Source organism: Loxodonta africana, chromosome 13, assembly GCF_030014295.1.
Source record: "Loxodonta africana isolate mLoxAfr1 chromosome 13, mLoxAfr1.hap2, whole genome shotgun sequence".
Lineage (NCBI taxonomy): Eukaryota > Metazoa > Chordata > Mammalia > Proboscidea > Elephantidae > Loxodonta > Loxodonta africana.
In genome coordinates, this window is record NC_087354.1 from 5279536 (window position 1) to 5292278 (window position 12743).

The 12743-nt window shown below is 40.0% G+C and overlaps 1 protein-coding gene across 2 annotated transcripts in view; it reads left to right on the forward strand.

Moving 5' to 3' along the window:
- The window catches only part of GABRA5 (gamma-aminobutyric acid type A receptor subunit alpha5), a 159432-nt gene extending 147264 nt beyond the window's left edge, over window positions 1-12168 (forward strand). For both annotated transcript variants that reach the window (XM_064296191.1, XM_023539692.2), the window contains exon 9: window positions 4554-12168. In XM_064296191.1, coding sequence (XP_064152261.1) covers window positions 4554-4856 — 303 coding nt within the window. In that variant the 3' untranslated portion in view covers window positions 4857-12168. The remainder of the gene's footprint in view (window positions 1-4553) is intronic.
- The last annotated feature ends 575 nt before the right edge of the window (window positions 12169-12743 follow it).

The window sequence follows — 12743 nt, forward strand, 5'->3', positions numbered from 1 at the left end:
ACAATCAACACCCATGGAAGCAGCATTCAAGAAATCAAAAGACACATTGCTTTGGACAAATTGGCTGCAAAAGACCTCTTTAAAGTGTTGAAAAGCAAATGTGTCACCTTGAGGACTAAGGTGCGCCTGACCCAAGCCCTGGTGTTTTCAGTCGCTTCATAAGCATGTGAAAGCTGGACGGTGAATAAGGAAGATGGAAGAACTGACACCTTTGAATTGTGGTGTTGGCAAAGAATATTGAATATACCATGCACTGCCAAAAGAATGAACAAGCCTGTCTTGGAAGGAGTGCAGCCAGAATGCTCCTTAGAAGGCAGGATCATAAGACTTTGATGTACTTTAGAGGTGTTATCAAGAGGGACCAGTCCCTGGATAAGGACATCATCCTTGGTAAAGTACAGCATCAGAGAAAAAGAGGAAGGCCCTCAATGAAATGAATTGGCACAGTGGTTGCAACAATGGGGACAAGCATAGCAACAATTGTGAAGATGGATGGTTCACGACGAAGCAGTGTTTCGTTCTGTTGTGCATAGGGTCACTGTGAGTGGGAACCACCTTGACGGTACCTAAACGGCAACAACATGGGTCTCTTCTACTTGGTGACTAGGAAGCTGTCTTCCAAATTTCTTGGCATAAAGGAGTGAGTGCTCCCAGTGTTGCATTTGTTTGTTGAAAAATCTCAATTGGTATTTCATCAATTCTGCGAGCCTTGGTTTTCACCAATGCCTTCAGTGCAGCGTGGACTTCTTCAGTACCATTGGTTCTTGATCATACGCTACCTCCTGAAATGGTTAAACATTTACCGATTATTTTTGTTCAGTGACTCTGTGTATTCCTTCCATTTTCTTCTGATACTTCCTGCATCATTCAATATTTTGCCCATAGAATCCTTCAGTATTACGACTCAAGGCTTGAATTTTTTCTTCAGTTCTCTTAGCTTGAGAAATGTTGAGCATGTTTTTCCCTTTTGGCTTTCTAACTCTAGGCCTTTGCACATTTCATTATAATATTTTACTTTGTCTTCTTGAGCTGTCCATTAAAATCTTCTTTTCATCTGTTTTAAGTGATCATTTTTTCCTTTTGCTTTAGCTACTCTGTGTTCAAGAACAAGTTTCAGAGGCTCTTCTGACATCCATTTGGTCTTTTCTCTCTTTCCTGTCTTTCTAATGACCTCTTGCTTTCTTCGTATAAGATGTCCTTGATGTCATCCCAGCACTCGTCTTCTCTTCAGTCGCTAGTGTTCAGTGTGTCGAATCTATTCTTGAGATGATCTCTAAATTCAGATGGGATATACTTAAGGTTGTACTTTGTCTCTCGTGAACTTGTTTTAATTTTTTTTTTTTTTAGCTTCACCTTGAATTTGCATATGAACACTGGATGGTCTGTTCTGCAGTTTACTCTTGGTTTTGTTCTGACTGATGATATTAAACTTCTCCATTATATCTTTCCAAAGATGTAGTCAGTTTGATTCCTGTGTATTCCATTTATCGAATTCCATGTGTATAGTTGCCATTTATGTTGTTGAAAAAGGTATTTGCAATTAATAAGTCATTGGTCTTGCAACAATTATACCACATTCCAATCACCACTAATTATCAATTCATCTTGATTGCTTGCTTGATCAATTTCAGACTACTGTACTTGGTAAAAATCTTCAATTTCTTCAACTTTGGCGTTAGAGGTTAGTGCGCAAATATGACTAGTAGTCATAGTAACTGTTCTTCCTTGTAGACTTATGGCTAATATCCTATCTCTAACAGCATTGTACTTCAGGATAGATTTTGAAATGTTCTTTTTGATGATGAATGCAATGCCATTCCTTTTCAATTTGTCATTCTCAGCCTATTAGGCTATGTGATTGTCTGATGCAGAATGGCCAATACCAGTCCATTTCAGTTCACTAATGCCTAGGATTTGGATCTTCAAGCATTCTGTTTCATTTCTGACAACTTCCAATTTTCCTAGATTTATTCTTCATGCATTCTTTGTACATTCCTATTTCTAATGGATGTTTGCAACTGTTTCTTCTCATTTTGAGTCATGCCATATCAACAAATGAAGGTCCCAAAAGCTTTACTCCATCCATGTCATTACCATCAACTCTACCTAGAGGGGGTAGCTCTTTCCCAGTTGTATTTTGAGTGCCTTCCATCCTGAGGGGCTTATCTTCCAACCTGATACCAGACAATGTTTCACTGGTATTCATAAAGTTTTCACTGGCCACTTATTTTAAAAGTAGATTGCCAGGTCATTCTTCCCAGTCTGTCTTAATCTGTAAGCTCTGCTGAAACCTGTCTACCATGGGTGACCCTGCTAGTATTTGAAATACCATTGACATAGCTTCCAGCATCACAGCAACACACATGCCACTGTAGTATAACAAATTGACAGATGAGTGGTGGAACCTGATGGGGCAGTTCTACTCTGTCCTGTAGGGTCACTGTGAGTCCGAATTGGCTCGATAGCAATGGATTGATTTGATTTTGTAATTCAGGCCTTCTTGGGCCAGTGAATAGGATGCCACTAGAGGTCACTCTTTTCTTGTTTTTTTTTTTTTTTTCTTTTAGTGCTGATTTAAGAGTTCTGAGTGCTTGATCTCTGAAATTCAGTATGAAGAGCAGAGGGTTTTAGCTGGTTGCAGATGCTGACACAAGGGGTATGGCTTGGCTTTCCCATGGTGAAAGTGGGGAGCTCTGTATGTCTTTCCCTCGTGGGCACCCCTGTACATGCTCTTATCCCACGGTGTTCTGCTGTGGGTGGGAAGGCCAGCCATTTCTCTGTTGCCTGTCTGAAGTATTTGCCTTGCCATGATGTCCTTAAAATTCTTCCTGGTTCTATCTAATCTTTGAACCAGCAGGCACTACCACTCAGGGGAGATACCATGTGCTAATGAATCTTTCCACCAGGGGGCACAACTCTCTGGCTATTACTCCCTTCCCTTCTCTTTCTGCAACCAAATTTTCTGTCAGAAAACCCACACCTAGTGAGCTCCCTTTGGGGCTGGGTGTTGCCCTCCATTTTTGCCCAAGACTTCCTTCCCTGTTCTGTGGGGGCTGCTGATATCTGAGCTGGTAATCAAGAGACATACAGTCTGACTTTCCTCCATTTTAGGAGGAAGAAGTGCTGCCTTTCCCAGAAAGACCTCCAGGACAGGCCCAGTGGCCCTATGGTGGCTGGGCGAGCAGTCTCCACTTAGATGACCCATCTCCTGGCTTCACTGTAGAGCACCTTCTGTAGGGCACATAACATTCCAGCAGTAGGCAGTTAGGGGGTCGGGGAGGGATTGTCACATTTCTAATGAACCCCCAGGGAAGTCTGTCCTGTTAGTTTCAGAGGCCTGAGCTATGCAATATACAGGGAGGTGGGTAGAGTGCTGACTATGTGAGCAGACTCCACTGTGGGGGCCTCCTGTAGCAATTCACAGCAGGCTTGCTGGTGACAGTGTCTGGGTGTGAAATGGGTTGTCATGCTTCAAATGGACCCCCAGGGAGGTCTGCCTTGTCTCTATCGGAGCCACCCTTGTTGGCTATGGGTGTAGCCTCCACTCAAGATGCCTGCTTCCTATCACACAGCAACCTCAGTTAGCAGTCCTCATCATTTACCAGAAGGGGTAGCCGTCTGACCAAAGTGACTCTCAGGGAGCTCTGTCCTGTTGGTATCAGAGGCCTGAGGTATGGGGTACAGAGGGAGGCAGGTAGAGTGATGACAGAGCATACTCCACTGCAGGGGCCTTCTTCAGCAATTCACATAAGGCTTGCAGCCGGCAGTGTCCAGGGTGAGGGAGGTGCTGACACACTCCAAACAGAGGAGGTCTACCTTATTGATTTTAGAGCAGAAGCTTGAGGTCCTGTCTGTTTGTACAGGCAGTAGTTGTGGTGGTTAGGGATGCAGAATTTTTTACTGGGGCCACTTGCCCGGTTCACAGCAGCTGGCAGCCTGTGTGACTGGAAAAGGGGCAGGGACAGTGGGAAAAGTGATTTTCCTACCTTATGCAACTCATTGATTCGTTGATTCTTTCCTGTCTGCAGTTCCTCACTGCTTTCTTCTGCTCCCCAATTTAGGGTCCCTCAAAGCCAAGCACCATTTCCTTGTTCTATTTGTGGGTGTGGGTTGGAATGATAGTCTGTTTACCCCGTCATCTTCCCAGAATCCATGCTGTACTTGGTACATTGCTTTCCTTTTCTTTTCCTTCTCAGTATGCCATTCCCTGGAATTTACCTTATATCGATGTACATTATCCAATCCCACTAGTATAAGCATACTGGTGTAAGGTAAAGAAATGATGGTTGCTCTGTGCTATAAGAGAACTCAACTCAGTTTATTCTAGGTTCTTGAGAAATGTCAACCATTCATGTCAGTAATGGCTGTGGCTTGTGCCAAGGTCCAGCCTGTAGGTATGTGGTGATATGAAGTTGTAAGCTTGGAAGTCTGTCGGATGACTACCCTCTCACAGAGCTAAACTGATTTTTCTTTATCTCTCTTTCGAGAACCCCAAGTCAGCTGATGATTGGCTGCAAAATGGCACTTCTTTACATTGTTATTATATTTTACAGAAAAAGGAGCGTGAACTCATACTAAATAAATCAACAAACGCTTATACAACTGGGAAGATGGCCCACCCCCCAAACATTCCAAAGGAACAGACCCCAGCAGGGACCTCGAATGCATCTTCAGCCTCAGTAAAATCTCCCGAAGAGAAGACTTCTGAAAGCAAAAAGACTTACAACAGCGTCAGCAAGATTGACAAAATGTCCCGAATTGTATTCCCAGTACTCTTTGGCACTTTCAACTTAGTTTACTGGGCAACATATTTGAATAGAGAGCCAGTGATTAAAGGAGCTGCCTTTCCAAAATAAATCTCCAGGTTCCAAGTCTCCAAGAAAGCCATGCTTCCAGTGAGATGGTACCAAGGACAGATTAAGCTCAAAGGGACTTTCCATATTTGGGCAATATCTTTCAGGCATTTTTTGCATGTTTAGTAATATGTACAAATAATGTTGCCTTGATTGTTTCTATATATAGCCTCAGATGTTTCAAAGATGTCACCTTGATGAACAGAGAAAACTTTCTAGAAAAACAGACAGTGACTGACACTCAGATGCACAGTATCTTACATTGATAGTTTACAAACCAGACAAATATATTTTTAACTGTTCCAAATATTACTTAATGATTTTTTTTTTATATTTCAAATGTCATTTCATACAAATTTTCCCAGCAAAAAATATTTTAGGAAATGCTCCATGATTATTACCTGACCAAATATTGCAAGAAACAAAGATCACAAAGAGCACATTTTTCATTAAAAGAAGCTGTTGACATTTGTATACAAAGTTAATTTCCTTTGATAAATCTTACTATTCTGAAATTAGAAAAGGTACTGCATGATCTTACATTAAGAAATAGGATAGGCAAATACGTATGCAGATAAATTTAATAACAGAAATATATGTTATGTTAGATTAACTAATAACATTTCTATCCCATGTAAAAATTTAACTCCTTAAAAAATTTTTATTTTTACTCCCTACTCCCTACCCCTTATTAACTAAACAATGACCATGACAGAAAAAGAGACATGAAAACAAAGGGCGGCTTGATGGCAATCGGGGCAGCGACTGAGCATGTCTGGGACTTCATGGTGCTCTCGCTGTGGCCAGGCTGCACTTTGGTGGTAAGACATCATGATAAGTTGTTTTCCATTTTATTTCCTTGCACATATTTCATGATTGGCTTATTGCTTTTGTTTATGAATCATAAATATTCACTAAATCATAAAAGAAATGAGCTAATCTTGTGGGCATATGTCATTTTTTAATATTGTAATTAGTGAACTCATTTCCTAAAAATGACATAAAGAAAACCCGTTATGAAATTGGGGAAAAAATTCTGCTTGGCAGTTCACCTATTTCCAATCTAATCTTCTGGACTAGCACTTGGAAATAATACTTATTAAATCCACGGTGAGGGTAAGTGGGTAAGCCAGACATTTTCCCCTGAGCCATGACAGTTAGCAAACAATATTAAATATTAAGCCTGTCTAAATGGACTGGTTAATGGCATTTACTTCTTCAGAACCCATCCACATCACTTGTATTTGGTAGACATAGACATGGGTCATGGGCATGGATATAACTGTTGGTATGTAAATGCCCATAGCCTCAATCCTCTTAAACTCCAAATATTTGCCCTGGCAAATCTTTGCATGGGATTGAAACACAGTTATCATGGTTTACTAGAGTCATGTGAACGATTCAAGAATTGCTAAGTTCTCAAAAGGACAGGTATCCTCTTTTCAGTATCTCTGATTCTTTCAATATACAGATATCATTGCCTGTTTCTATAACTGGTTTCAGGACCTCACAAAGCAGAAGGGCAAGCTCAATGAAAGAGGTATTTTTAAACATTAAGACCAGAAGTATTTCTCTACTACAAACGGTGATGGTTAGAATAATTTGTGAGCTTTCCACTACACTATAGCATAAGAAGATCTATGACTTCTTCACTGCAAATACCTTTTTCCAACAATATAAATGGTGACTATACAGATGGACCTCACCGCATGGAATACACAGGAATCAAATTGACTACATCTGTTAAAAGAGATGATGAAGAAGCTCAATATCATCAGTCAGAACAAGGCCAGGGGCCAATTGCGAAACAGACCATCAATTGCTCATATGAAGTTCAAGTTGAAGCTGAAGAAAATTAGGGCAAACTCCACGAGAGCCAAAAACAAACTTGAGTATATCCCATCCAGACTCAGAGACTGTCTTAAGAATAGATTTTAGGCATTCAACACTAATGACTGAAGACCAGACAAGTTGTGGGATGACATCAAGGACATCATACGTGAAGAAAGCAAAAAGTCATTAAAAAGAGAGGAAAGAAGGAAAAGACCAAAAAAGATATCATGACAGACTCTGAAACTTGCTCTAGAATGTAGAGTAGCTAAAGCAGAAGGAAGAAACGATGAAGTAAAAGATCTGAACAGAAGATTTCAGAGAGCAGCTCAAGAAGACAAGTAAAGTATTATAGTGAAATGTGCAAAGACCTGCAGTTAGAAAACCATAAGGGAAGAACATGCTTGGCATTTCTCAAGGTGAAAAAACTGAAGAAAAAATTCAAGCCTTATGTTGCAATATTGAAGGATTTGAACAATGCAGGGAGCATCAAAAGAAGATGGAAGGAATATACAGAGTCACTGTACCAAAAATAATTGGTTGACCCTCAAACATTTGAGGAGGCATTATATAATCAAGAACAAATGGTACTGAAGGAAGAAGTCCAAGCTGCAATGAAGGAAATGGTGAAAAACAAGGCTTCAGGAAATGACGGAATACCAATTGAGACGTTTCAACAAACGGATGCAACAAACGGTGCTCACTAGTCTATGTCAAGAAATTTGGAAGACAGTTTCCTTGTCAATTGACTGGAAGAGAGCCATATTTGTGCCCATTCCAAAAAAAGGCCATCCAACAGAATGGGAAAATTATTGAACAATATCGTTAATATCACACGCAAGTAAAATTTTACTGAAGATCATTGAAAAACAGCTGCAGCAGTGTATTGACAGGGGACTGCCAGAAGTTCAAGCCAGATTCAGAAGAGGTCGTGGAACCAGGGATATCATTGCTAATATCAGATGGATCTTGGCTGAAAGCAAAATATATATACCAGAAAGATGTTCACCTGTGTTTTATTGACGATGCAAAGGCATTTCACTGTGTGGATCATAGAAATTGTGGATAACATTGCAGAGAATTGTAATTCCAGAACACTTGATTGTACTCACGTGGAACCTATACATAAACCAAAAGGCCATCATTTAAACAGAACCTGGGGATGCTGCGTGGTTTAAAATAAGGAAGGGTTTATGTCAGGGCTGTATCCTTCCACCATACTTATTCAATCAGTATGCTGAGCAAATAATCAGAGAAGCTGGACTATAATATGAAAAAGAATGCAGCATCAGGATTGAAGAAAGACTCACTAACAACCGGAGATATGCAGATGACACAACATCGCTTGCTGAGCAAGGAGGACTTGAAGCACTTACTGATGAAGATCAGAGACTGCAGTCTTCACTGTGGATTATACCTCAACATAAGTAAAACAAAAATATTCATGACTGGACCAATAACCAACATCATGATAAACAGAGAAAAGATTGAATTATTCAAGGATTTAATTTTACTTTGACCCACAATCAGTGCCCATGGAAGCAGCAGTCAAGAAATTAAAGGACATATTGCATCAGGAAGACCTGCAAGAGACCTCTTTGAAGTGTTGAAAAGCAAAGATGTCACTTTGAGGACTAAGCTGTGCCTCACCCAAGCAATGATATTTCAATCACCACATATGCCTGTGAAAGCTGAGCAATGAATAAGGAAGACTGAAGAATTGATGCCTTTGAATTACGGTATTGGTGAAGAATATTGAATATACCATGGACTGCCAGAAGAATGAACAAGTGTGTCTTGGAAGAATTACAGCCCTTGCTCCTTGGAAGTGAGGATGGGGAGCTTTCATCTCATGTACTTTGGATATGTTATCAGAAGGACACCATGCTTGGTAAAGTAGAGGATCAGCAAAAAAGAGGAAGAGCCTCAATGAGCTGGATTGACACAGTGGCTGCAACAATGGGCTCAAGCATAAGGATTGTGAGGATGGCGCAGGACTGGGCAGTGTTTCCTTCTGTTGTGCATAGTGTCACTCTAAGTTGGAACTGACTGGACAGTACCTAACAACAACACACCACAAAAACTGCCATTACAAAAAGGAAACCTAAGGTTCAAGATGAAGTTTCTGTTTTCATTTATTGTTTTAATGGCATTTCTCTTATGTAGATATTATAGTTTAGCCTCACATTGTAGTTTGTAGAAAAATGTAAGCTATGTCTAAATGACTACATGTAAAATCACTCACTTTGAAACTTTGAAAATCTCAGTCCTAGAGGAAACTATCTTCTGTGTCAGGCTGCAATAATGTTCTTGATGACTTTCAGCCCTTGGTACAGAAAACTATGAGCTCAGCTGGATGAATCTGAGTTTGCAAATATACCTACTGCATTTACATGCTGCTGCACCTTAAATCTGAATGAATATTTAATGAAAAATATCACATTAGTTTTCTGCTCTCTGATTTCATATTGTACATCTTTTAGTGTTTGCTATTTTTAATGAGGACATAATAAAGAATCACCTTGGGAAAAATAATAGCAAAGCAAAAAATAGCAAATGTTTAAAAATTATTATAAAGTGTCCCACTTTTAGAACGAGACTATTTAAATACATCTGTTTTGATACCACCATTAATAGAAAGAATATTCTAAGTCAGTGATCAGTATTACTTCTATACTTTCTTAGGATCCTGTGAGTTTATTTAGGATAAGCCTTGGTTAAAGCTGGGGGACCAAGTGTTTCTAGAGTAACTATCAAAGTTAAAGTAGTATAGCAAACATGTTCCATTGAAGATGAACCAAACCCAAAAAAACCACTGCCTTCTAATCGATTCCAACTCATAGTGATCATATAGGACAGAATAGAGCTACCCCATAGGGTTCCCAAGGCTGTAAATCTTTACAAAGCAGACTGCCACATATTTCTCCCACAGAGCTGCTGGTGGGTTTGAACCTCTGACCTTTTGGTTAGCAGCCAAGTGCTTAACTGGGCTCCTTGAAGATTGACAAGAAGGCTGTAATCTTCTGAACAGTTTCATCATGTAAAATGCCTTAGAAATAGTACTCTATTTGTTCTCTCGTGGAACAAGTTACAGGAAACCGGTAGAGTAAATGAGAAATTTCTGCTGTACAAGTGAGAATATTGAAACCTAAACAGGTTGATCCATTGGCTCAAAGTCACCTAGCAAGTTAGGAAAAAAGGCAGACTATGTTCCATTTCTCATAGTTTTTAACCCGGGGTCACTACCCCATGCAGTTGTTTCCAGATGTAAGTTAATTTAGAGCATAAATAGAACCTAAAATGGGGATTTTTACTTCATGCCCTGGTTGAATGATTATTAAGAATGCCCTAGAGAATTTTTTGGCACGAAAAACATGACCTTTAAGTCTATTCTTTATAATGTAAAAGTCTGTACATCTGGGACCTTAAAATTCCATCTTGATAGAATGGACCATTAAGGTAGCCCTTCACCTCCCCATCAAAAAAAGAGGGAGGGGGAAGAGGGAGAGGAAACGAGTGAGGGAGGAGAGAGAGAGAGCACTGATTGACTGGGGCAAAATATCTAAATATGATTGCTCCTTCCTAGGCATTGCTGCCAGCTCCAGCATGGGCAGGGGCAGACACCTCAATGGGGAAGCATAACTGATGATGACACTGAGTCTTCAATCAACAGCCTACATTGTTGTATGAACTAGTTTCAAATCAAAAAACTTAAAATTTGTTTTAAAAATTGGAAATACCATAGATCATTCAGTGAAAATGGTATTTTAGATATTTAAAAATTAGTCTTAATGTCTTTTTACAATACTGGTACATCTGGGACACTCCGTGCCATGAGCAAACATGCTGAGTATTTGAGTATGAATTATTCTAATCACTGCAATTACTTGCCAGGTCTGCAATGACGTAAGGTACTGATTTTTGAAGTATGTAAAAATGTTGATTTCTTTAAGAATTTGCATGATTATCTGTTTGAGCCTGCTGTCATTTTTAGAAGATGGTCTCAACCACAAACTTGAATGCTGTGTACCCTATTTAAAAATGAGTATGGGATCTTTATGGAAACTTGCACTTTAAAAATATTTACTCCCTAGAATGCCCCTAATCTAAAAGTCTGAAAAAGTGGGTTCCCTTAGATTTTCTGAGTTCAAACAGACAGACAAACAGAAGCTGATACTCAGATACTATGTTTTATAATGTAAGGTACTAGAAAGTTTGAAATGACCTCTGACCAAATATACTAATTTAAGCTCAATTTATTCTACATCCTTCCTGTCATTCCCACTGAGTCTCCAGTGGCCAACATTATTCCAGACTCATGACAAGTGCTTAATGGATGTGAATGGATTGAAGGAATGAATACCTGAAGGAGGTGTACTGGATTTGATAAAACCCCTTTGGGTAGAGAAAACAAATTGGTTGTATCCTCCAAAATAAAATATTTACTTAACGTTATAAAACAAAAATTTCAGAGAATTTTACAGTTATATCCATACTCTAACAACACTGGTAACACATTTCCAAATGGTGACACCTGGCCAAAGCTGAGTAACAAGCTGACTTTTCAGGTGGGGTGAGCATATAATTTGTCAACCAGAGATAAGACTTCCAGAATGGTGAAGTAAGCATCTCAGTAAATCCTTTCCCCTCAAAAAATAATCAAAATAGCAGGGCAAGATGGCAAAGTAAACAGTCATTCCCATTTACCCCCTTGCAACTAACCCAATGAACAACGAATAGAAACAAGCACAGACTGATATCTCAGACCTCTGGACAGCAGTTGAAGTGCTGCAGAGTCAAAAGGGACAAGAGGAGGAGTGGGGTTGGCATAGAAGCTGGGAGATTCTGGCCACTGGCATCTGGAGGACATGGCTTATTGTGCCCATTTTGGGACAGGAACAGGCAACACCCCAAAGAATGCGGATGGGAGATAAGCTGAGGAAGGTGTAGTCTGATTAAGGCAGTGCGATTGGCTGTGGGAGTTCCCAGGCCATGCACTGGGGTGGGGCGGGGGAGCAGGGAGGCCGAGGCATTACAAGTGGGTGCTGCTGAATCTCACTGCGACCAGATACTGGAGAGCACTTTTCAGATATACTGAAAAGCTGAGCTGCACATCCATCAGCCAGGGTGAGAAAACAGGCAACACAGTGAGAAACGACTGGCTCCCAGCCCACAACTGGGTGCCATGGAAGAACCTGTACAGGGTCATCTGTGAGGGAGGAACATGAAGCACTCCCCACCCTCTCCTGGGGAGAGCAAGCCCCACTATTGCCATCCACAGTTAGCAGAAAGCTGCCACTCGTGTATAATCACCCAAAGAGGAGAAATTTTTTCCAAAACCTGACAGAAGAAAGGGAAGCAGCCCAGCCCTAGGAGTGCAATGCATGCTACGGCCAAACTCATAGAAGACAGAGGGGCCCTCACATACCAGTGAAGTCAACCACCCTAGGGAGAACCAGTCAGAGTAAGCACCCAGAGTCTTAAAACTTCTCAAAACACCTAAAAGCTGTGGCAATAGGCTAGAAGCTGAGAATAACAGAGATAAAGACTCAGACAGAACTGCCAACTCAGTGCTAAAAAAGCTTAAGGACAAGAGTCTAGTGGTACTTAGGAGAAGATGGTAGAGGTAAACTTAACAAAAAATATTACTATGAAAATAAAGAAAAACCCAAATTTCAAACTATTTCACAAGAAGATATTAAAATGGCCCACATTCAACAACAACAAAAAATAAAACATACAAAATCACAAGAGAAGAAGGACCAATCAAAAGAAAAACATGAAGAAATGGAAATTTCTCCTATGGAGACCAGGATAATGGAAAAAATAGAAGACTTTCAGATAATGGTATTAAATATGTTTAAAGGAAGCATAAAACACACAGAAAACAAACTAAAGTAGGTCAGGAAACAAAATGAGAAACTGAATAAGGAGAATAAAAACATTAAAAAAAAAAAAGCCACAGAGAATTCCTGGAAGTGAAGAATAAAATAACTGATTTAGAAAACACAAGAGAAACATTCAACAATAGATTTGAACAGACAAAAGATAGAATATGTG